The sequence below is a fragment of the Oncorhynchus tshawytscha genome, linkage group LG03 (assembly GCF_018296145.1).
Source record: "Oncorhynchus tshawytscha isolate Ot180627B linkage group LG03, Otsh_v2.0, whole genome shotgun sequence".
Taxonomy (NCBI): domain Eukaryota; kingdom Metazoa; phylum Chordata; class Actinopteri; order Salmoniformes; family Salmonidae; genus Oncorhynchus; species Oncorhynchus tshawytscha.
Window position 1 is genome coordinate 7,564,398 of NC_056431.1, and position 25,744 is coordinate 7,590,141.

The following is a 25,744-nucleotide window of genomic DNA, read 5'->3' on the forward strand; positions in this document are numbered from 1 at the left end:
CTCAATCTGAGATAAAATGGGCCATGTTGTATGAAGCGTGTGCCCCTACCTACACCTGCCTTGTGTTATATACGCCAAGCATTTTGGAAAGAGGGGACGTTGGCGAAAACAACACCTCATAGTGTTACTGATGAGTGACGTCAGCCTGACAGGTGGATGTCTATGGAAAAACACTCTGCCTTCATGGCTTATGTTCAATAAATATACTTTCTTTCAGAGCAAACTAACAAATAACGTTAATTAAATAGAATGTTCACCTGAAGACTTGAAGGCCGCTTGAAACTGTCAGCCAGACACTGCGATTGTGTTTCCTTGGCAAACAAGACAATGATCAAATATTCCTCTTGCAAAACAATGAGGAATTAAAAACGTCATTGATCTGATAGGTCAATATGCTGTCCAGATCATCATTCAAGCGATTAGAGGAAACTAAATGACAGTTTATGTGAAAGGGTTAGAGAAGTTCTGTTTGCACAGTCAAATCTCACATTGACTATCATAGGACATGAACATTCTTTCATGGAATAACGGTTTGGTGCTTGCTGGATTCCATTAATCAGTCATGGTATAGGGCTCCACACCGCTACGCTGGATCGGCTGGATCATTCATCCCCATGTCGATGGTATCTCTGAAGACCAACTTAAAAACAGATATTTACACTTGGTCTCTTGAGCTTCCATTTTCAGCATGTTAGAAGCTGTAAGGTGGAACTAGTAAACAAATACTTCGACAACTGACACTGCCAACTAACCATACGAAGGAGCGGGTCCAACGTCTCATCACAGTGCTGTGTGTCACTAGACAGCTCTCGTGGTTCTCTGCTCAGGCATAACTCAACACATGCAGGTACAGTATCTTGGATGTGCTCACATCATCACATGCAGGTATAAAACTGTTTGGTCATCCCAATACAATAAATCTGTCAATTTTTGTGTTCCATGTGAACATTCGCTGCCCCCATTGTTTTGAGTACATTAAGCAATCAAACACACTCTGGAACACACACACTGGATATTTTGACAAGATACAGCTAAAGGTTGTTATTTTGGTTTAAAAACTTTTCTTTGCAGAGCCGTCATGCAGACACACATCAGTGGTTGGAAGCTGCAAACAAAGAACCAATGTCCGTGCATACTGTAAGCTTTCATTGGTTTTAATGCATTGCATTTTGACATCACATATTCAGTTTTTCCACAATCAACATTCAAGATAGAGGCAGTTAGGACTACATTTGCAGTATATACAAACAGTCTATGCAGCCTTTATAGGGAGTCTTGGGTCTCGTGAGGTGACTGCCTTTGAATAAAGAGTGCAAGACAAGTATAAGCTAGCTACAACACATCCATACACACTGACTCAGTATCATGTCATATCCAAGCCAAATACCCACCAGTCTCAGCGCTACTTTGAAATGCCCTCATCATTCACTCCAAATACACCATACCATTCCGCTTCATTCTCCATATTTCTACAGCCAAAATAAGACATATTCAGCCTAAATCTTCACAAGTAACAAAAAGCAACGGTGGCAAACAGATACCGGAAAGTAATGGTTTAACAGTGGAGCCAACTGGCCAAGTGATGCCTTCTTGCATCGTCACCGTAAATGGTCGCCGTGTCTAAACACATATGGGACACAATTTGAGGGATTTTAAATGATATTATTAGTAACCAATCAGATCAGTAACCAATCAGATCAATAGGACTGTAGATGTTTTCAAAGTGAGGAGAAAAAGACAGGAAATATTGATATTTTGAGAGGAAACAAAACAAACCTTTAGTATGGTAGGTTTTCTGATTCTCCTAACCTTTCTGTGGGGAAGCTCTTATGAAGTATCTATCAGCCAGGAAAGACAGATCCTAACATATTGGTGCATGATATCCATAATACAGAATGGAATTGAAGAGAAAGACAATCTCTCAAATCAGCTCAATCACATCTCAATTGGTGATAAGTGGTCAAATCTGATATTTGATCCTATTAGTGTTTAGCGGTCCTCTACGCAGCCATTTTGGTGGTAAGTTACAGTACGGTCCCATAGAATAGAGTTGTGCAGTGGTTACCAACCCTGGTTCTGGAAAGCCTTTTAAGTTCAGGCTTTTCTTCCAGCCCAGCATTCAAAACATTCAACGTGATTCAACTAATCAAGGACTAGATCATTATTTGAATCATGGGTTGGAACAAAAGTCTCTACTTAAATACTAAAAAGTGTTCTAAAAGCAGTGAATGTGCTAAAAGCCGGTACTCTTGTGGCTCTCCAGGACCAGGGTTTTTACCTCTGATGTAGTGAGTGGATCATTGGCCATCAGTTCTCCATCAGCTGGTATTCAGTTTTCAGCCTGTTTCTCCAGCAGGCCCTTGAGGTGGGCGTGTAGCGGCTGGCACACAGCCTGGTAGCCCTGAGGGGTGAGGTGGAGGAAGTCATACAGGTCCTGGTGTGAGATGCTGCCGTCCGAGTGCACAAAGCCGGGGTCAACGTTGAGGAGGGAGGCGTGGGGGAGAGAGGACACTGCATCCTTGACCAGCTTGTTGACCTGGGCGTTCCTCTCCCGCAGGGGGTTGGGCATCTTACCCCTGGGCAGCACTCCCTGTGGTTGGAAACATACATGAAAGCACAGGAGGCTGCTGAGGGGAGAACGGTTCATAATAACGTTCGGAATGGAGCAAATGGAATGGCATCAAACACCTGAAAACCATGTGTGTGATAGTATTCCACTGATTCAGCTCCAGCTTTTAACACGAGCCCATTCTCCCCAATTAAGGTCCCACCAACCTCCTGTGCATGATAGTCACATTGTTGCCATGCTGGAAAGGACAAACGTGCCAATATAGTTAGCAATGATAATGGAGTCCATAAAGCATGCAGTTCATAATTTAGGTTTGGGTTATCATAAAGGTCAATGGTTGTAAAGGGGATTTTCCAAGTGAACAAATGGGAGCGCAGTCAATCACATTAATTTAACTCATTTCAGTTTATTACAAGAATTCAGGGAGAACATCTCCAGAACAGAAGCCAAGAGAAATGTCTAATGGGCTTGTCTGAGAGGGTACTTATATAATCCCGCAGCACCGAGTGTTGAGTAAACACCAGCCCGAGAGGCTTGTAGGAAGTCACAACATCAGCTGCTACAGAATCACACTGTCACAGATACATTATCAGTGTGTCCTCTGCGAAGTCTTTCAGCAAACTTTAACCATAACATTCAACACTGGCAGACATTTGATTCTGGCAGTTGAACAGGTCAAAGGAAGGAACATCATTACTTAGTAACAGTGAATCACATACAGGAAAATGATAAACCGTTGTAATGGGAAATGTTTGAAGTCACATGTGGTAGAAAATAGGAAGAAAAACCCACCAGTACGAGAGTGTAAGCCTTCGGCAGCTTGTCCTTGATGAGTTGGACTATGGCCATAATGCCTCCACAGATCTGTTCTGCAGTGTGACTGTGATTATGGGTTCCCACCCACAGCACCACAACCTGGTGGAGGCAGAGGCACAAACATCAACTTGGTGGGCAGTTTCATTCATACCACTTCATTTAAAAGCATTTTCAATGATTGATACTGAAAGTGCTTTTTGGCCTGGGAACAGGCTTGGTACCATGGATCTGTGCAGCCATTAGGGTTTAAATCTGAACAATGAGTAGTGTATGATCAACTCTAATGTAATGTACTAACGTGTTGTCTGTGTATATACATACCTTTGGGCTGATGTGGGCCAACTCTCCATTGCTCAATCTCCACAAGACGTGCTGTGTTTCGTCACCACCCACCCCAAAGTTGAGAGCGTGGAGAGGGGAGAACAGCTCTCGCCACACCTGACAAAAACAAATGAACACAATACCAGTATGTCAACTAGCATAACCTAGCAGCTAACATGTCTTCTTCTGAAATAACAAGACTTGTAATCAGAAAATATTAAAATGTGGCAAATTATGTTAGCTGAAGTTCCAACCAACAAATGATACCAATGTTTGCAGTCCCATTACAGCTGTCAGGATAGAGAGATTACCTCAAACTGGTGCAAGAGCTGGACAAGAGAGTCTCCTACAAACAGGACATCTGGTTCCTTGTCCTTGCTGTTAGACACAAAGTGGTTATGCTGTAGGCAGAAGGAGAGAGGAAAGAGGATACCTAGTCAGTTGCACAATTGAATGCATTCAACCGAAATGTGTCTTCCGCATTTAACCCAACCCCTCTGAATCAGGACACGAGAGGAAATTGACCATATAGGTTACTGGGATTCTGAAATGGCAGCAGGATACACACCAAAGACATCCATCTGCCATCTCCCTGGATGTCCACACAAGGAGTGGGTGTGGCAGCGGGGTTGGAGTCTCCTGAGCTCATCACTTTGTCTGTCTAGTGTCAGAAAGAAACAAAGTGAAAATCAAGGCTTGGTAGATTAGAGCAGATGGTTGGATGCCTAACTGTGTGTGAATCAAAAAGCAACTAACCACGGGTAGCTAGCTGGGTCACTACAGCAGAGTAGTGCAAAACAATTCCAAGTGAAATGTGTAACCCTTTTCACAAATGGGCGTGCACTGGCACATATTATGGGGCCTAATAATAATAATAACGATTGCAGTAACTAATACTTTAGCACAAATACACCAAAAACACGAGGAATCGTTAGTCATATGTCAAGCCAGGCTACAGGAATAGTCAGCTAGCTATACAGTAGCTAGCTAGCTAATCATAAGGTTAGCATAAAGTGCTACGAACCAATGATGCATTGGCAATGTGGTGCATCAACGTACAGACTTTTTCATATTAATAGGTGTGGTTGCTGAATAGCTAACAGGTATTACTGTTTTACAATACCGTAATTGTGGTTCGGGCTGCCTGATAGTTCCTGAAAGTAAAATTTCAAGACCCTATAGAATGTACCATTGACCACTCATAGGTGAGCTACTTCAGTAAAATATTGTTTTTTCCAGTCTAGTGATATGTATATACAATTAGTACTGTGTATGAATACTTTCGTAAAAACACGTATTTTCACTAAATCATGGCTATCAAAGTGACTGCCAAAGGGAATTATAGTTGCGGATAAACTGTAGCCTACCTCCTCATTTCTAGTTTTGGAATCGCCCGGTGTTTGTTCACTAGGGAAAGGCGCGCCGCCGTAGAGCAAATTTCTTCCCCCCAAGAATCGAACCAACAACCTCGGCGTTGAAAGCGCCATGCGCTACCAACTGAGGTACACGGCACCAACTAACTGACAGACCATGAGAGCTTCTCAACTTCTTCATTCAAACATATAACTTTACAAAAGACTGCGATTATCGCCGAACTCTCCCGCGTCGTCATTAATCAAATCATGTTCGATTTACGTCTCGCCAATTTCACAAAGGTCGATGGTTGTTTCATTGAAATGACGTAAATTGAAAGTTTAGTTATCTATTACGTTACTCTGTATATTAGTTAGTTCGCACCAGCCAGCTAAAACTGCATGTGCCACATGAGGAAATTATGCAAATTAAATGTGCTGTTTTACTCAGTTGGGTGATATTGCTGAATATACCCTACACGAACACGCGCAGCTACATTGATTAGCACATCACCTTTTCAATGTGATGTTGGTGGCTAGTCCGGGACGTTGCTGGGCAACCAAACATTTTCAAAACTAGAATGTGTTTACCCCAACTTCCATTTTTGGATAGTTTGCGAAATTGTAGATTACACGTTTTCTGTATCTTTCTAGTTTATGTTACATCATATCACTGGTACATGCAACACTGTATCGGGGTATCTTTCTAGTCTTTTTTAAATTTCGCCTTGATTTCCTGCACCTGTGCCTAATTTGTCCAGAAAAAATTGCTGGTGAGTGACTGCCGTTTGTTTACTAACGTTAGCTAACGTAAGCTCGCTAGCTAATCAACAACATTATTTTGTTCATGTGTGCTGATTGAATACTTTTTGTTATTGTGAACTGTTTTGTCTTGCTAGCTTGATAATGTTGGCCATATCTAGCTCCTAGGTTTGCTAGTGGAAGTAATTTTTCTGACAACGTTAGCTAATGTTCCAGGTTTCATTAATTTGTGTTAATGATCAAAAGTGTTCTGTTTCAAATAATACTTCTGCATGTGACCCAACAGCCATCTAGATTTTTTAAATTTATTATTCAGTCTTTTCTGTGCACCTAGCATTCCACCTCATGATGAGCCATCTACATGGTAGAGCCTTAACAGAGAAGCAGAATGTCCTGCATGTTTTTAGCAAGCACTTCAAGACTATAGGTAAAACCTGTAGCCCAACCAACAGATCCACTCCACACTGCTGCTCTTCAAGCCATACCAAGAACACAGAAGCACAAAACAGCCAGACGAACAAGACTAAACGACTAAAAACACGCAAGGAGAGGAGACAGGTAAGCAGAGGAGGATCAAATAGCAGATCCCACCAGCACCAAAGCAGCAAAGAGAAGGACCACTGTCATGGTTGCTGCCAAAGCTGCTCTCGCCTTCCTCCATGGAGAGATGCCCCATTAGCCCGCGTCTTCCCCGCTGGGCAAGAGCCCAGCATCATCACGAACAACCGTCTCATCGGCCACCATGGCCTGTTCAACCATGAGGTGAAGTCCATCGACATCGAGCGCCTGCTGAGTGAGCAGAGGAAGTTGGAGAAGCTTGGGCAGCGTGGGGAGCGAGGCAAAACTACTGCTACTTTTCCTCCCCTTCCACCCTCATCTTCCCTTCCTTTCTCCTCTCCTGGGCCTGATTCAGATGTGGGTGAAGTTGCTGTTCCTGACAATGTTGAGGAGGATCCAGATAAAGGGAGAGTAGAAAGAGTAGTAGCAAAGAGTAGTACTAAGGCCAACAAGTGTGATGAGTATAGGTCTAATTCAGAAAGCAGACTTTTTAAGTGTTCTCATGGGGATACACAAGAGGATTTCAGAAGAAAATTCACATCTATTCAGGTTTGTCTGGAGAAGAATGTAGCCAGTCACTCTAACAGCCAAGAGTCTGGTATCACACCAGGACAGACACATCATAGCGGTCTGACATCATCAGAGGGCTGCGTAGTTACCCTATCATCCACAGAGAGTCCCTCACATGTGGTTCGAAACAAGAGCAAGGGGCCCAGGCCTGTAGTCTGTGAAACACTGTTGTCACCCAGTGCAAAGAATGAAAATGAGAGACCACCTGACACAAGGGCTGAGGTTATGCCTGTTGTCCTTACCATGGAGCAGACCCCCAAAAACCATGGACCTATTCTCTCACACACACAGCCATTCAGGCCCAGTCCAAACATCACAATGTCTTCCTTCTCAGCAAGAGGTGGACGCAGTGAGAGCTCAGACAATCAGGTGCAGCAAACTGTCACCAACCCTGTCAGTGTGGTAGCTGCGCGTCTGTGCAGGTCTCTGCAGCTGCCACTGCTCCGCAGGAGACACCTTGTGGCGGAAAGTAGGGAGGTGCTGCTGCAGGCCCTACGGGAGAGGCACGGGCTCCAGCTGCAGGAGAACCTACTCAACGTGCAGCGACGTCTCAGCTTCGGTACAGGACCCACCACAACCAGGGCCGGCCTGGGGCAGAGCACAATCCTGGAAGGCGTAGGTGCATATGGAGGCTGGCCTGCAGGTATGGTATATAATGTGCTTGCGGTTGTGAGTGTTGGGTTGAGGACCGCAATAAGAAATGGAATCCTCTGTACTCTTGATCATATAATCATACTGTAACTAATCAGATCATATTGATTGAAATTGTGGCCTATCTGTATTATTTGTCAAATGTTTTATTGTAGCCTAACTGCATTTGGATATCGATAGTATTGTACACCACAGTGGGGACTTTGAAAATATCTTCAGTGGTGTAGTTTAGTTGAATGATTTTTCAACTATCACAGCTCCATTGGATGGTGGTTTTGGAGAGAGCATGGTGGAGCATCCATGCCTGGACACCCAGAGGTCAGCCCCCAACAAGAGGAGGAGGAAGCAGCAGCTATGCCCCAACAGAATGACCCCTCCTCAGCCCCTCATTGGGTCGCAGAACAGCCTGGACACGGTACGAGCATAAGACATTGAACTATCAGTCATCATCAGCCATATAGCGTAATAGTAAATAAAAATGGTGAATTGACATCTTATATATAATTGGTAATTGTAGGCTTATTGTGATAGGATTTCCTAAACAAATTTGCAGTAGAATGTGCTACTATAATGCTACAGTACATTTTGTTGGTGAAATTGTCACAGAATGTTCTAAATGACAGTCTTCTTTGCAATACTTAGATTTAAAGTATGATAACAAACCAATTCTCTTTAGGCTGCTGCATGGAACCCCAACCCCAGTGTGGAGCAGGTTGGGGAACTGATCGGAGAACTACTTAGGCCCGCTTCCTCCTCGCACTTCCTCATGGACCTCCAGCCCTCTGGTTCCCCCTCTCGCCACCATGTCTTTGCCCCCCCTCCTTCCTCACCTTGGGCAGCTCAATCCGGTCTGCCTCAGCCCTGGGATGACGTATTCGACAGGGGAAGCATGAGAGAGTCAACCAGGGTGGATCACTTTGAGAACTGGAGGTATGACCCAGATTTGAGTTTTCTAAACCAGACAGAAACAGTGAGAGAGAGGAGCAGTGAGCCTTTCTATCATGAGAGGAGTATGCAGTGTTTCCTGCAGTATCCCACAGGGCCAACAGAGGGACACAGAGACAGACACTTGCCACAGCAACAAGATCCATACGACATTGAAAGAAGCCATTTTGGTGGTTCTTCCTCATCCTTTTCTGCTCCTACCCACTATCCACTAGACAGTCATCAGCTCCACCCTTTCTATCGCTTCAACCGTCGCCCCCCAACCAGCCCTGTAATCTCCAGGTCCCACCTTCCTGACATGGACTACTATCCCCCCTCCAACATGCTGGAGAGTGGCCTGTCCCCTCCTCTGCCACATGGGTCCCTACCTGCTTTTCCCAGCCCTGAACGCTGGTCTTTCCCCCGAATGAGACTGTACTGATCCTCTATGTAGTAGAGACATGCATAAGCACAATGCTATGTTGTTGAGTATATTCTAAATGCATACCGTCAAGTCCAATTGTTTACAATTACAACTGACTTGATTTATTTATTTATTGTTATTGAATACCATCATATGATGGGCAGAAAGACAAAGTGTCATCCAGGAAATGTTGTTTGTATATTTACAAATGTAAGTTAAATGTGTGAGAGAACATTTTTTTAAATAATGTTTTTTCATACATTTCACATACTCTAAAACTACTTACAGCCTGGACAGTAAAAACACAATTATGCTGTAGAAAGGTAACAGCAGCAGAATTTATTTTTTATTGCATGAATACTTCTAATTGAAACATGTGCATGCAAAAACATACAGAAGCACTATAAGAGAAAATGCATTGCAGAACATATGCGGTATGTTGTTTACAGACAGCCACAGTGGACAAGTCAACTATGGCAGTACAAAATATCCAATAATCTGGCCCTTGTGTTTTTTTTGTGGCCAGTGGGCCTACTTAAAGTATACTTTTATTATTTTTGACAAGCAGAATGCTTTAGCACAGATTATCAAAGACATGAATTTGCATGAATGCATTCTGCAGAGGATTGTCTGCTGTCCATGGGTAGATCCCAATTGCATATTCTGTCTCCTTCTCAAAACCCATTGGATGAGAAAGCCAGAGGTCACTCCCCTCTGACCTTTTTCTCCAATTGGTTTTGAGAAGGAGCGAGGACATGAGGGGTATACAATTCTCCCCCTGTAAGATGGACTGAATAAAATGAACCTGTAAGTAAAATACTGTACACACTGTATCTTATATTAAAATCTAATAATATATCATTAATTTACTTGTTTTAGTTTGTGTACTACTGATTGAGACTGATATTTTACAACAAGAAATATTTTACAATAACAATACTTATAGAATATTTAAATTCACTTTGCAACATGATTTGTCAAGGTACGTCTCATCTTATTTACCATTTCCATTTTGCATCTTTTAAATGTACATACAGTATTACAATATTATTATGTACTGATCACAACAGGATTAAGTTCATTTTTCCATGAAAGCAAATTACAAAAGAAAACAAATGATGGCTTTAGCTTATAGCAGTCAATCAAAGCATAAACAATGCTGGATTTCAAGAAAGTAGAACATCAAATAAAATGTTATTTGTCACATGCGCCGAATACAACAGGTGTGCATAATTTCAGTACTTTTACTACATCGAACTTTGTTTAATGTCCTGGAAACAGGCTGCTGCCAGGGCGAAGTGTGTCCTCTAACCTTACAGTGAAATGTTTATTTACAAGCCCTTAACCAACAATGCAGTTTTAAGAAAAAAATAAGTGATAAGTAAAACATTTAAAATAAAAGTAACAAATAATTAAAGAGCAGCAGTAAAATAACAATAACGAGGCTATATACAGAGGGTACTGGACAGAGTCATGGCACGGAGGGCACTTTTACAAGAGATTCAGTTCCTCTCTCTGTTTCTATGTGTGTGGGTGTGCATAATTGCAGTACTTTTACTACATTGAACTTTGTTTAATGTCTTGGAAACAGGCTTCTGCCAGGGCAACGCGTGTCCTCTAACCCTTTCCTTAAGTAATAGGTCTCATCTGTCGGTGTCTTGCTGATTTGAGACAGTGATATTTACCAACAAGATGTATACTTAATTTTAATATTCTTTAACTTTGCAACATGATTTGTCAGGGTATGTCTGATCATATTTCCATTGCCATTTCATCTTTTAAATGTACAAACAGTATCACAATATTATTTAGTACAGAACAAGATTTTTTAAAAATCTTTTTTTCCATGAGCAAGTTACAAAACCCCCGCCCCCCCCAAATGAATTAAGGTTATTATAGCACTAAATCAAAGCATAGACGATGCTGGATTTCAAGCAAGTAGAAATCATGGCACAGAGAGGGCACATTTACAAGAGATTCAGTTCCTCTCTCTGTCTTTGTATGTGTCTGTGTGTGCATAATTTCTGTACTTTTACTACATTGACCTTTGTTTCATATCCAGGAATCAGACTGCTGCTAGGGCAAAATGTGTCCTATTACCATTTCCTTAAGGCATTAAGTAATAGTTATCATCATCCGTCGGTGGCTGATTGAAGTATTCCTCCCTCCCCTCATCCTCCTCTTCAAACCTGCTGCTCCCACTCCTCAGCGCCCTCCTCAGATGGTTCCAAAACAGTTCCTGAGCCTTGACCGGGTCCGTGCAGTCTGACCCCGGCCACTGCAGGTAGGTCTTCTTCAACATGACCTTTCTCATACGGTGGTAAGCTGAGAGCTGCCTTTCAGGGATGGGTTCCAGGAAGATGAGCAGGAGCACATCCCGGAGCTCATGGAAGAGCCTGTAGCTGGCCAGCTGGATCTCCAGGGAACACCACTCGCTGCACAGGAAGTGCCTACTAACCACGCAGATGGTCTTGCGGCTGCTGTACACGGCGGAGACGATGTTGTCCACGATGTTGCGGCCCAGCTCAAAGTCACGGTGGTGCAGGCACAGCCTGAAAGAGGCTCCGTTGCCCTCCAGGTTTGGAAGTAGCTGGTCAAGTACCCAGGGCTCGTCCGCCGAGTTATAGGAGATGAAAGCATCGTATTTGCAGTGCTCCTCTTTCTCCCTCAGCCTGCGCCAGTGTTGGCCGAACCAGGAGCGGAACACATAATAGCTATACTTCAGTTTCCAATACAGCTTGGTGTAGAGAAGTGGGATTATAGTCAGCAGTAAAATCACAGTGGTTGTGGTGGCAAAAAGGTACTCTCCCAGGTCCAGGTAGCAAACATTGGTGTCGAAGTTGTAGAAGCTTTTTTGGAGTTTTTTATCTTGGCACTGTAGACTGTATAGTAAGACTAACTGGACTCTCTGGTTAGTCAAAGTCCAGTTCTGCAGGTCACTGTTGAGGCAGGTGCAACTAAGAGGAATGTTGCGCAGGTCCAGGTAGCGCAGTTTAGGTAGAGCCTCCAGCACATTCACATCTAAGGATTGCATTACGTTTTGGTTGAGAAGCAAGATTTGCAGCTCTGTCAGATTCCCAAAAACCTCCTTTGAGAAGGACTGGATGCCCATGTTCCTTGCACTGAGCTTGCTCAATTTCCGCAGGTTTTTGAAGACACCCGGCTGCAGCTGCATCACCCCGGCACAGGAGTTGTCCAAGGAGAGGAAAGTCAAGTTAGTCAGATCGTCAAAAGTGTCTGCTGCGAAGCTGAAGATGTGATTGTCGGTAAGGTAGAGCGATTGGAGGGAGTTGAGACCACGGAAAAAGGCATAAGGCAGCATGTTGAGGCCGTGGGGCATCTGCGCATCTAGTTTGAGGATGCGAAGTTTTGTTAGATTCACGAAAGGAGAGTTGGTACGTTTAGAAGAGAAGCTAACTTGATTCCCATGTAGATCAAGAACTTCAAGAGTAGCATGGAATGGTTTAAACTTGGAGCTGTCAATCTGTTTGAGATTGTTTCCATCAAGGTAAAAATTGGCCAGGTTATCGAGCCCCACAAAGGCTGACTCTTCAAAATGAGTGATTTTGTTCCCTCCAAGATCCAAAATGTGCAGGTGTTTGAGTGAATGGAAAGTCTTGTTGAAAAGAACAGCTATCTGATTGTTACGTAGGTTAAGTATTTCCAGGCTATGCAGATCTTCAAAGCTATCCTTGTACAGATCGGTCAGGAGGTTATTGTCCAGACGCAGTGTGACAAGATTAGTCAGCCCACTGAAAGCCTTATGGTCAAGATAGGCGATTATGTTTATGTTGAGTTGTAGGGTCTTCACATTTGGTGTGTGGTGGAAAGCAAAAGAGTTCACATTGAGTATGCGATTGTAACGGTAGCTCAGATCTGTCAGATTTGGGAAAGAGAGGTTCTGTCTGTTGCAGGACATTAGGGAGGTGAGGTGGTTTTTCTCTGCTGTGAATTTCTTGATTTGATCCTGTCCTTTGAGAAAGTGGAGGCATCTTACCTTCTTCAAATGGTTGAAGGAAAGGTCCAATAAACCTCGGATTGGTGGACAGTTTGAAAGTGTGTTCTTTCGCAATGACAGAATCCCATTGCTTCCCAGACTCAGCTTTTTAACAAATTTGACCTTTGTACTCAAAAGGCTGCATAACTCCATGAGCAGATTGTCAGTCTTCAACCCCATACCAGAGAAGTCTATGTTTCCACCTCTAACATTGCTGACATTCAAAAGCTCTGGCACTGTAACATTGGTTGAACGCAAACGCATGTAGTTTAGCTTCCGCAAGTCCACACCTTGGAAAGCCCTTGAAGGGAGCTGGTCATTGTAGGAGAGATCCAGCAGTAGTACATGGCTGAGGAAGCCCCATTCACATGCTAAAGTGACCAGTTTGTTTTTACAGAGATAGAGGGTGGTGAGGGACTCTGGTAGGTCTGTATGGTTAGAATGATGGAGGGACGTTAGATAGTTATTGCACAGGTCTAGTTTTGTCAGCTTCGATAAGTGAGTCACAGATTCTGCCACCGCAGAGAAGTTGTTCAGGTAGTTCTGCCGTAATATGAGGACATCCAGATTGGAGAGTGAGGAGAAAATACCTGGAGGGAGCCTAATCACTGAGTTATTATTTAGTGACAGGTTGACAAGGTTTTTGAGGTCTTGAAACACAGAGGAGCTGAGATTTGATATTTTGTTCAAGGACAGGTTTAGGCTCTTCAGTTGGCTCATATTTTGGAATGCCTGGTTGTCTATGGTCTCCAGATGGTTATTGTCAATCTGAAGTGTCCTGAGGTTAGGAAGGTGAACAAAGGTATTGTCTGGTATGTGTTTTATCAGGTTTATGGAGATTATAATTGTGGTGGCATAGGGTGGCAGGTCACCTATAATGGCAGAAATGTTCTTTGCCTGGTGACGGATACAAAGGAATTTTGTGTGGTTTGAGTTTGGGTCCTCAGTGCAATTCCTGAAGCTATAGCCAACGGTGAACTGGGCAATGTGAAGGACAATTGCTACTGATACTAATATTTTATATTTTAACCCGGCCATGTTGTCTGACGAGTGCAGCAGTAGAGGAATAAGGTGAGTAATGTTCTACATCCCGTCCAATGGTTCTGAAATCTTTCAAAGGAGAATCCTGTCCTTTAAAATCACAGTACATTCATTTTAAGTTCCAGGAAATGCATGGGAATGCATTGGGAAAATAAAGCTGAAGATTTTCTTTCTTCAAAAGAGTTGTATGGCTGTGATAATCATCCTGAATTATACTCCTTTATTCTCCATGTTTGAGAATGCTGATAAGATAGCCAGCTAAATGGGAGAAGGGAAAAACACATTTTAGCAACTTTACAATACATTTCTCAGTGACTTCATTGGAAAACAAAAGTCTCAGTTCTTGTGGCTTTCAGGTTCCTCTTTTCCATTAGGTACTTTCCTTCACCATATCATGATACACCTCAACCTCAACTCAAACATCTCCCAATGGGGTCTTTTAAGTCCAATCAAATTAGACAAATTTAAAATTTGTTCAGTTTTGTTTTTAAATATGTTTTTGGTATTTAATTTTTTCATGGACAGTGATAGTCGAAAATGTGGAGGGAGGCAGATACAGAGAGGACGGGTTAAGAGGGAATTGTACCCACATCGCCAGCCGTACAGTGCGTTGCGAAAGTATTCGGCCCCCTTGAACTTTGCAACCTTTTGCCACATTTCAGGCTTCAAACATAAAGATATAAAACTGTATTTTTTTGTGAAGAATCAACAACAAGTGGGACACAATCATGAAGTGGAACGACATTTATTGGATATTTCAAACTTTTTTAACAAATCAAAAACTGAAAAATTGGGCGTGCAAAATTATTCAGCCCCCTTAAGTTAATACTTTGTAGCGCCACCTTTTGCTGCGATTACAGCTGTAAGTCGCTTGGGGTATGTCTCTATCAGTTTTGCACATCGAGAGACTGACATTTTTTGCAAAACAGCTCGAGCTCAGTGAGGTTGGATGGAGAGCATTTGTGAACAGCAGTTTTCAGTTCTTTCCACAGATTCTCGATTGGATTCAGGTCTGGACTTTGACTTGGCCATTCTAACACCTGGATATGTTTATTTTTGAACCATTCCATTGTAGATTTTGCTTTATGTTTTGGATCATTATCTTGTTGGAAGACAAATCTCCGTCCCAGTCTCAGGTCTTTTGCAGACTCCATCAGGTTTTCTTCCAGAATGGTCCTGTATTTGGCTCCATCCATCTTCCCATCAATTTTAACCATCTTCCCTGTCCCTGCTGAAGAAAAGCAGGCCCAAACCATGATGCTGCCACCACCATGTTTGACAGTGGGGATGGTGTGTTCGGGGTGATGAGCTGTGTTGCTTTTACGCCAAACATAACGTTTTGCATTGTTGCCAAAAAGTTCAATTTTGGTTTCATCTGACCAGAGCACCTTCTTCCACATGTTTGGTGTGTCTCCCAGGTGGCTTGTGGCAAACTTTAAACTACACTTTTTATGGATATCTTTAAGAAATGGCTTTCTTCTTGCCACTCTTCCATAAAGGCCAGATTTGTGCAATATACGACTGATTGTTGTCCTATGGACAGAGTCTCCCACCTCAGCTGTAGATCTCTGCAGTTCATCCAGAGTGATCATGGGCCTCTTGGCTGCATCTCTGATCAGTCTTCTCCTTGTATGAGCTGAAAGTTTAGAGGGACGGCCAGGTCTTGGTAGATTTGCAGTGGTCTGATACTCCTTCCATTTCAATATTATCGCTTGCACAGTGCTCCTTGGGATGTTTAAAGCTTGGGAAATCTTTTTGTATCCAAATCCGGCTTTAAACTTCTTCACAACAGTATCTCGGACCTGCCTGGTGTGTTCCTTGTTCTTCATGATGCTCTCTGTGCTTTTAACGGACCTCTGAGACTATCACAGTGCAGGTGCATTTATACGGAGACTTGATTACACACAGGTGGATTGTATTTATCATCATTAGTCATTTAGGTCAACAGTGGATCATTCAGAGATCCTCACTGAACTTCTGGAGAGAGTTTGCTGCACTGAAAGGAAAGGGGCTGAATAATTTTGCACACCCAATTTTTCAGTTTTTGGTTTGTTAAAAAAGTTTGAAATATCCAATAAATGTCGTTCCACTTCATGATTGTGTCCCACTTGTTGTTGATTCTTCACAAAAAAATACAGTTTTATATCTTTATGTTTGAAGCCTGAAATGTGGCAAAAGGTTGCAAAGTTCAAGGGGGCCGAATACTTTCGCAAGGCACTGTATATGTGGCCCAGAGTCTTGGGTGCTAACCACTACACCAGACTGCTTAAAAAGATTTCACCTTCAGTCAAATCGGGAAGCAATTTGAAATTCCAATGACATAATTTAAATGAGAATTTATCTCAAATGACTTGCAATTTTTATACTTGCATTCTTGAAAGTATGAATAGTTTCAATTCATATGCTGAATGGCACTAAATTAAATTGGAATTTACCCCAATCCAGATAAATAAATGGATCATATGAATGCTGCTCAAGGGTTTTTCTATAAATAGGGGGTCCATGTTTAATATTGGGATCTAATCAATCCATTTAAATAAATAGTGGGGCCCCTGGGCAGGGGTGCAGCCATGGGTGGACTTGGCTCCCCAGTGGGTGGGCCAATGCCCACCCATGGCTGCACCCCTGCCCAGTCATGTGAAATCCTGACTCTCCACAAAAGGGCTTTATTACAGACAGAAATACTCCAATTGCACACTCCATCCAACTAGAGACATCTGTGCCGTTGTGTGACAAAACTGCACATTTGAAATTGGCCTTTTATTGTCCCCAGCACAAGGTGCACTTGTATAATGATTATGCTGTTTAATCAGCTTCTTGATATGCCATACCTGTCAGGTAGATGGATTATCTTGGCAGAGGAAAAAAGCTCACTAACAGGGATGTAAACAAATTTGTGCACACAATTTGAGAGATGTTTTTGGCGCGTATGTTGGGACCAACACTTTACATGTTGTGTCTATATTATAGTCTGTACTACACAATGTGCATGGAGACCCTGCTGTAAATCAAGGAGGCAACAACAGGTGATCAACATCAATTCGCTAGGAATATTAGATCCAATGTGGATTTCAAGTTTTCATAACAATCGTAAATCGGTATTTTTGGACACCGATTTGGCCGATTTAAAAAATAATAATAGTTTTTTTTTACGCCTTTATATAACTTGGCGAGTCCGTTAAGAACACATTCTTATTTTCAATGACAACCCACCGTTCCTAGGCCAACTGCCTTGTTCAGGGGCAGAACGACAGATTTTTACCTTATCAGCTCAGGGATTCGTTTTTGCAACCTTCCGGTTACAAGTCCGACGCTCTAACCACCTGCCTTACATTGCACTCCACGAGGAGCCTGCGTGGCAGGCTGACTACCTGTTACGCGAGGGCAGCAAGAAGCCAAGGTAAGTTGCTAGCTAGCATTTAACTTATAAAAAACAATCAATCTTAACATAATCACTAGTTAATTAACTACACATGGTTGATGATATTACTAGTTTATCGAGCGTGTCTGGCGTTGCATATAATCGATGCGGTGCCTGTTCATTTCTCATCGAATCACAGCCTACTTCGCCAAATGGGTGATGATTTAGCACTGCCGTTGCACCAAACCTAACTATAAACATCAATGCCTTTCTTTAAAATCAGTACACAAGTATATATTTATAAACCTGCATATTTAGTTAATATTGCCTGCTAACATGAATTTCTTATAATTAAGGAAATTGTGTCACTTCTCTTGCGTTCCGTGCAAGCAGTCAAGGTATTTGCAGCAGTTTGGGCCGGTTGGCTCGTTGCGAACTGTGTGAAGTTCATTTCTTCCTAACAAAGACCGTAATTAATTTGCCAGAATTGTACATAATTATGACATAACATTGAAGGTTGTACAATGTAACAGCAATATTTAGACTTAGGGATTCCACCCATTAGATAAAATACGGAATGGTTCCGTATTTCACTGAAAGAATAAATGTTTTGTTTTAGAAATGATAGTTTCCGGATTCGACCATATCAATGACCAAAGGCTCGTATTTCTGTGTGTTATTATGTTATAATTAAGTCTATGATTTGATATTTGATAGAGCAGTCTGACTGTGCGGAGGTAGGCAGCAGCAGGCTTGTAAGCATTTATTCAAACAGCACTTTAGTGCATTTGCCAGCAGCTCTTCGCTGTGCTTCAAGCATTGAGCTGTTTATGACTTCAAGCCTATCAACTCCCGAGATTAGGCTGGTGTAACCGATGTGAAATGGCTAGCTAGTTAGCGGGGGGTGCGCTAATAGCGTTTCAATCGGTGACGTCACTCGCTCTGAGACTTGGAGTAGTTGTTCCCCTTGCTCTGCAAGGGCCGCGGCTTTTGTAGAGCGATGGGTAGCGATGCTTTGAGGGTGGCTGTCGATGTGTTCCTGGTTCGAGCCCAGGTAGGAGCGAGGAGAGGGACTTAAGCTATACTGTTACACTGGCAATACTAAAGTGCCTATAAGAACATCCAATAGTCAAAGGTATATGAAATACAAATGGTATAATAGAGAGAGATAGTCCTATAATTCCTATAATAACTACAACCCAAAAATTCTTACCTGGGAATATTGAAGATTCATGTAAAAAGGAACCACCAGCTTTCATATGTTCTCATGTTCTGAGCAAGGAACTTAAACGTTAGCTTTTTTTACATGGCACATATTTCACTTTTACTTTCTTCTCCAACACTTTTGTTTTTGCATTATTTGAACCAAATTGAACATGTTTCATTATTTATTTGAGGCTAAATTGATTTTATTGATGTATTATATTAAGGGAAAAGGAAAGTGTTAATTCAGTATTGTTGTAATTGTCATTATTACACAAAAAAATGCTGATTATTATCGGCTTTTTTTGGTCCTCCAATAATCGGTATCGGTTTGGAACCACCAAGACTCTTCCTAGAGCTGCCCGCCCCGCAAAACTGAGCAATTGGGGGAGAAGGGCCTTGGTCACGGATGTGACCCAGAGTTCCTCTGTTCCTCAGAGTTCCAGAGTTCCTCTGTGGATAAGGGAGAATCTTCCAGAAGGACAACCATCTCTGCAGCACTCCACCAATCAGGCCTTTATGGTAGTGGCCAGACGGAAGCCACTCCTCAATAAAAGGCACATGACAGCCTGCTTGGTGTTTGCAATAAGTAACCTACAGTAAAGACTCTCAGACCATGAGAAACAAGATTCTCTGGTCTGATGAAACCAAGATTGGAGGAAACCTGGCACCATCCCTACGGTGAAGCATGGTGGTGGCATAATCATGATCCTTGATGAAAACCTGCTCTTGACCTCTTGGGAATTTAGACTGGGGTGAAGGTTCACCTTCCAACAGGACAACAACCTTAAGCACACAGCCAAGACAATGCAGGAGTGGCTTCGGGACAAGTCTCAATGTTCTTGAGTTGCCCAGCCAGACTTAAACCTGATCTAACATTTCTGGAGAGACCTGAAAATAGCTGTGCAGCAACGCTCCCCATCCAACCTGACAGGGCTTGGGAGAATCTGCAGAGAGGAATGGGAGTAACTCCCCAAATTCAGGTGTGCCAAGCTTGTAGTCAAACTGGAAACTGTAATTGCTGCCAAAGGTGCTTCAACAAAGTACTGAGTAAAGGATCTGACTACTTATGTAAATGTAAAATTATATATATATTTTTTTATAAATTAGCCAACATTTCTAAACCTGTTTTTGCTTCGTCATTATGGGTTATTGTGTAGATTGATGAGGGAAAAAAGTATTTAATAAATTTTAGAATAAGTCTGGGTCAGTATACTTTCCTAAGGCACTGTAACTTGTGAACACTGCATGCACTATCACCACAGTTGCTCGTCACTTGACTATCATTCAGAAATGTTCTTCCTGATGTGGGAAAATATCAAAATGTAGGCTAATTAAACAGCTTGTACCCTAGTTTATAGAAAGACCCTCAACCACTGTGAAATCAAAGCATTGACTTTTGTACTGCTGCATGCAGCAATTTTCCTAATTTAACAAATAAATTGTTCAATTTCACTCATCATAATCCATAGCAAATTCTACAGCTTTCATTTACCTATCATAATCCATCATAACATAATTTTATAATAGGTTATCAAACACGTTCAAATAAAGCAAAATCATATCTCAAGTCCTTTTTATCTTTAATTTAAAGCCTCGAGTCCAGCCTTACCTCCATTCTGGGGGCTGTATCATGCCTGTATCATGTCCTTTCTGCTACATTATGAAAGCCTGTCTCTTAATCCCTGTTTAATGACTGCCTCACTTTGGTTGTACAGAAAGAGGAAGGAAAGGGACAACAGACATGGAGTCATGGCACACGACTTATTGAAAGTTGTTCTCCATTTATTGTTCTTTATGTACATGGTGAGGGAGAGAGAACCCCAGGGACTCCAGTCAGCAATGTGCTAAACACAATATACACAGATGCAACATTATATACGTATTGTTCTTTATGTACATGGTGAGGGAGAGAGAACCCCAGGGACTCCAGTCAGCAATGTGCCAAACACATTATACACAGATGCAACATTATATACTTATTGTTCTTTATGTACATGGTGAGGGAGAGAGAACCCCAGGGACTCCAGTCAGCAATGTGCTAAACACAATATACACAGATGCAACATTATATACGTATTGTTCTTTATGTACATGGTGAGGGAGAGAGAACCCCAGGGACTCCAGTCAGCAATGTGCCAAACACAATATACACAGATGCAACATTATATACAATCTCTTTATTCTGCTGGGGGAAGGTTTTCATTTTTAAAACTCAAAACAGATTTGTTTATTGAGTCATTTCAAAATAACTGAAACACTGTTGTACAATAGAAGGATTGATTGCAAAAGAAAGTGGGAGGTCTCAATATTCTCCTGATAAGTAGGACCAAATAAGGCGTTAAGAGGGATGGGTCTTATTTCATATAAAAAGGAAAGGTGTTCCTGGTTGCCAGTTATATGATAATTCAAGTTTTTGTTATTTTTTTAAAATCTATATTTTTTTAATGTAATTCCTGTTTTTGTGGTTGGTTAGATTAATTGTGTCCACCACACCGAGGTAGTGGGCTGAAGAGGGTGTGGCGGGTAGTCTGGAGGACCATGAACCTTAAGCAAACTTTAACAAAGAAATAATTGCCAAAAGAAACTTTGGTAGAAGCTTGATTCACTCAGGTAATCAGGTAATTTTCAGACAAGCAAATACACACATGACTTAATTGAGTCATGATATAAAACAACACTATATAAAGTACATCATATGAGTAAACTGTAAACAGGCCATCTGACAGATTCCGCAGAGGCAGGCAGGCCATGACTACCCAGCAGTGGTGGAAGAAGTATCCAGTTGTCATACAGTACTTGAGTAAAAGTATAGATACCTTAATAGATAGTTACTCAGGTAAAAGTGAAAGTCACCCAGTAAAATAGAACTTGAGTAAAAGTCAAACTATTTGGTTCTAAATATACTTCAGTATCAAAAGCAGAAGTGAAAGTATAAATCATTTCAAATTCCTCATTAAGCAAACTGCACCAATTTCATGTTTTTAAAATGTACAGATAGCCAGGAGCACACTCCAACATTATTTACAAAAGGTGCATTTGCGTTTAGTGAGTCCGCCAGACCATAGGCAGTAGGGATGACCATGTTCTCTCTTGATAAGTGCATGAATTTCACAATTTTCCAGTCCTGCTTAGCATTCAAAATGTAATGGGTACTTTGGGTTAAAATGTATGGAGTAAAACGTACAATATTGTCTTCAGGAATGTAGTGAAGTAAAAATATAAATAGTAAAATACAGATACCCCAAAAAACTACTTAAGTAGTACTTTAATTAATGTATTTTTACCTAAGTACTTTACACTACTGCTACCTCGTCATCACGCATGAAAACCTGGGTAAAAACAAACAGGTTAACATTAATCATGACATCACACACTATGAAAACACTTACAGGTAGGGTCTTGACTTTTTCTTGACTAAGTGACCTTAAAGAGGGACATCTCAGCCAGGCTGCAGTTTTAGGCTATAAATATGTTCAGAATTTTCTTGGTCAGGTCATGTTGTCGGGAAATTCTCCTGGCCCTAAGATAAAGGAAGTCTATAAAGGAGGGTGAAGACGGAGATAGACACTTGCCACAGCAGCAAGATCCATATGACATTGAAAGGAGCCATTTTCCTCATCCTCATCTGCTCCCAACCACTATCCACTAGACAGTCATCAGCTCCACCCTTTCTATCACTTCAACCGCCGCCCCCCAACCAGCCCTGTAATCTCCAGGTCCCACCTTCCTGACATGGCCTACTATCCCCCCTCCCACATGCTGGAGAGTGGCCTGTCCCCTCCTCTGCCCCCCAGGCCCCTGCCTGCTTTCCCCAGCCCTGAAAGCTGGTCTTTCCCCCGGATGAGACTGTACTGATCCTCTGTGTAGTAGAGACATGCATAAGCACAATACTATGTTGTTGAGTGTTTTCCAAATGCAAACCGTCAAGTCCAATTATTTACAATTACATCTGACTTGATGTTTTATTTCTCTTTTGAATATTGTCAGGCCATATCATGGGCAGAAAGACAAAGGAAATGTTTGCATTTTTTGAAATATTTAGAAATATGTTCTTTCATATTTTTTCCATACTCTTAAACTACTTCCAGCCTGGACAGTAAAAACACAATTATGCTGTAGAAAGGTAACAGCAGAATAATGTATTTTTTATTGCATGAATACTTCTAATTGAAACATGTGCATGCAAAAACATACAGAAGCACTATAAGAGAAAATGCATTGCAGAACTAATACAGTATGCTGTTTACAGACAGCTACAGTGGACTAGTCAACTATGGCAGAACAAAATATCCACAAATGTGTCCCTCAGGTTTTTTTGGCCACTGGGCCTACTCACAGTATATAGATATTATTATATTTGACAAGCAGAATTCTTTAGCACAGATGATCAAAGACAAATCAGAATGAATGCATTATGCAGAGGATTGTCTGCTGTCCATGGGAAGATCTCAATTGCATACTCACATCTTCTCTTCTGAGGTCCCTCCCCTCTGACCTTTTCCTCTGGGTTTGAGGAGAGGGGATGCGATTATGCAATTGAGATTCTCCCCATTTAAGATGCACCGAATAAAATTAAACCTGTGAATATAATATTGTACATAGTAACACTGTTTTATATTCAAATCTAATAATAGATCATTAATGTATTTGTTTTAGTTTGTGCATTCCTCATTGAGAAAGTGATATTTACCAACAATACATATAAGAATATGTAAATTAACTTTGCAACATGATTTGTCTGATCATCTTATTTCCCATGTCCATTTCCATTTTACTCTGCATCTTTTAAATGTACATACAGTATTACAATATGATTAAATATTGATCACAACAGGATTAAGTTATTTTTTTCAATGACAGAAAATTTAAAAAGCAAAAAAATGATGACTTGCTTATTATTGCAATTGATCAAAGCATAAACAATGCTGGATTTCAAGAAAGTAGAACTTTATAGTAATGAAGGCACTTTTACAAGAGATACAGTTCCTCTCTGTCTTTGTATGTGTGTGGGTGTGCATAATTTCAGTACTTTTCTACATTGAACTTAGTTTCATATCCTGGAATCAGGCTGCTGCCAGGGCAAAGTGTGTCCTCTAACCATTTCCTTAAGTCATTAAGTAATAGGTCTCATCTGTCGGTGTATTTACCAACAATAATTATTATAGAATATTTATATTAACTTTGCAACATGATTTGTCAGGGTATGTCTCATCAATTTAATTACCATTTCCCTCTACATCTTTTAAATGTACATACAGTATTTCAATATTATTTAGTACTGATCACAACATGATTAAGTTTGTTTGCCATGAAAGCAAATTAAAAAAGGAAACAAATTATGACTAGTTTATTATAGCAATCAGTCAAAGCAAGTAGAACATCATTGTACCGAGAGCACATTTACAAAATACTCAGTTCCTCTTTCTTGTATGTGTGCCTCATTTTAGTACTTTTACAACATTAAACTTTGTTTCATATCCAGGAATCAGGCTGCTGCCAGGGAAAAGCGTGTCCTCTAACCCTTTCCTAAAGGAATTAAGTAATGCTTAGCATCATCGGTCGGTGGCTGAATTAAGTATTCTTCCCTCCCCTCTATCTTCAAACCTGCTGCTCCCGCTCCTCAGCACCCTCCTTAGATGGTTCCAAAACAGATCCTGGGCCTTGACTGGGTCTGTGCAGTCTGACCCCAGCCACTGCAAGTAGGTCTTCTTCAACATTACCTTTCTCATACAGCTGCCTTTCAGGGATGAGCTCCAGGAAGAAGAGCAGGAGCAGGTCCTGGAGCTTGTGGAAGAGCCTATAGCTGGCCGGCTGGATCTCCAGGGAGCACCACTCGCTGCACAGGAAGTGCTTACTAACCACTCAGATGGTCTTGCGGCTGCTGTACACGGAGGAAAAGATGTTGTCCATGATGTTTGCGGCCCAGCTCAAAGTCACAGTGGTGCAGGCACAGCCGGGAAGAGGCTCCGTTGCCCTCCAGGTTGGGAAGTAGCTGGTCTACTAAGCGGGATTATAGTCAGCATTAAAGTCACAGTGGTTGTGGTGGCTAAAAGGTACTCTCCCAGGTCCAGGTAGAAAACATTGGTGTTGAAGTTGTGTATGTTTTGTTGGAGTTTTTTTCTGGGCACTGTAGACATTAGAGTAAGACTAACTCAAAGTCCAGTTCTGCAGGTCACTGTTGAGGCAGGTGTAACTAAGAGGAATGTTGCGCAGGTCCAGATAGCGCAGTTTAGGGAGAGCCTCCAGCACATTCACATCTAAGGATTGCATTACGTTTTGGTTGAGAGGCAAGATCTGCAGCTCTGTCAGATTCCCAAAAACCTCCTTTGAGAAGGACTGGATGCCCATGTTCCTTGCACTGAGCTTGCTCAATTTCCGCAGGTTTTTGCAGAAGCCCGGCTGCAGCTGCATCACCCCGGCACAGGAGTTGTCCAAGGAGAGGAAAGTCAAGTTGGTCAGATTGTCAAAAGCTGCTAGTTGTAGGGTCTTCGCATTTGGTGTGTGGTGGAAAGCAAAAGAGTTCACATTGCGTATGCGATTGTAACGGTAGCACAGATCTGTTAGATTTGGGGAAGAGAGGTTCTGTCTGTTGCAGGACATTAGGGAGGTGAGGTGCTTTTTCTCTGCTGTGGAGTTCTTGATTTGATCCTGGAGGCATCTTACCTTCCTCAACCTGTTGAGATCCAGCAGTAGTACATGGCTGAGGAAGCCCCATTCACATGCTAAAGTGACCAGTTTGTTTTTACAGAGATAGAGGGTGGTGAGGGACTCTGGTAGGTCTGTATGGTTAAAATGATGGAGGGATGTTAGATAGTTATTGCACAGGTCTAGTTTTGTCAGCTTCGATAAGTGAGTCACAGATTCTGCCACCGCAGAGAAGTTGTTCAGGTAGTTCTGCCGTAATATGAGGACATCCAGATTGGAGAGTGAGGAGAAAATACCTGGAGGGAGCCTAATCACTGAGTTATTATTTAGTGACAGGTTGACAAGGTTTTTGAGGTCTTGAAACACAGAGGAGCTGAGATTTGACAGGTTTAGGCTCTTCAGTTGGCTCATATTTTGGAATGCCTGGTTGTCTATGGTCTCCAGATGGTTATTGTCAATCTGAAGTGTCCTGAGGTTAGGAAGGTGAACAAAGGTATTGTTTGGTATGTGTTTTATCAGGTTTATGGAGATTATAATTGTGGTGGCA

General features: G+C 41.9%; 3 protein-coding genes and 1 pseudogene across 8 annotated transcripts; 1 reads left to right on the forward strand and 3 right to left on the reverse strand.

Moving 5' to 3' along the window:
- Positions 1-1,138: 1,138 nt before the first annotated feature.
- On the reverse strand, positions 1,139-5,734 carry LOC112226385 (platelet-activating factor acetylhydrolase IB subunit alpha1). 5 transcript variants are annotated; one of them, XM_024390797.2, is made up of 6 exons: positions 5,650-5,734; positions 4,275-4,367; positions 4,018-4,107; positions 3,707-3,823; positions 3,362-3,484; positions 1,139-2,590 (listed from the first exon to the last, which is right to left on the reverse strand). In XM_024390797.2, exons 1-6 carry the CDS (start codon positions 5,659-5,661, stop codon positions 2,330-2,332), a joined length of 696 nt encoding a protein of 231 aa, XP_024246565.1. In that variant the 5' UTR covers positions 5,662-5,734; the 3' UTR covers positions 1,139-2,329. The 5 variants fall into 5 exon arrangements, with proteins under 5 accessions (XP_024246565.1, XP_024246551.1, XP_024246544.1 ...); XM_024390783.1 differs by having other exon boundaries at positions 5,573-5,654; XM_024390776.2 differs by lacking the exon at positions 5,650-5,734 and adding an exon at positions 5,074-5,193.
- Positions 5,122-9,812, forward strand: si:dkey-250k15.4. Of its 2 annotated transcripts, none has more exons than XM_024390559.2 (4): positions 5,122-5,208; positions 6,155-7,591; positions 7,857-8,014; positions 8,276-9,812. In XM_024390559.2, exons 2-4 carry the CDS (start codon positions 6,166-6,168, stop codon positions 8,963-8,965), a joined length of 2,274 nt encoding a protein of 757 aa, XP_024246327.1. In that variant the 5' UTR covers positions 5,122-5,208; positions 6,155-6,165; the 3' UTR covers positions 8,966-9,812. The 2 variants fall into 2 exon arrangements, with proteins under 2 accessions (XP_024246327.1, XP_024246319.1); XM_024390551.2 differs by lacking the exon at positions 5,122-5,208 and adding an exon at positions 5,708-5,831.
- tlr21 (toll-like receptor 21) lies at positions 9,267-20,250 on the reverse strand. Its single transcript, XM_024390529.2, has 2 exons — positions 20,162-20,250; positions 9,267-14,243 (listed from the first exon to the last, which is right to left on the reverse strand). Exon 2 carries the CDS (start codon positions 13,980-13,982, stop codon positions 11,055-11,057), a length of 2,928 nt encoding a protein of 975 aa, XP_024246297.1. The 5' UTR covers positions 13,983-14,243; positions 20,162-20,250; the 3' UTR covers positions 9,267-11,054.
- A 3,854-nt stretch (positions 20,251-24,104) lies between these two features.
- On the reverse strand, positions 24,105-25,152 carry LOC121840989 (annotated as a pseudogene).
- Positions 25,153-25,744: the final 592 nt, after the last annotated feature.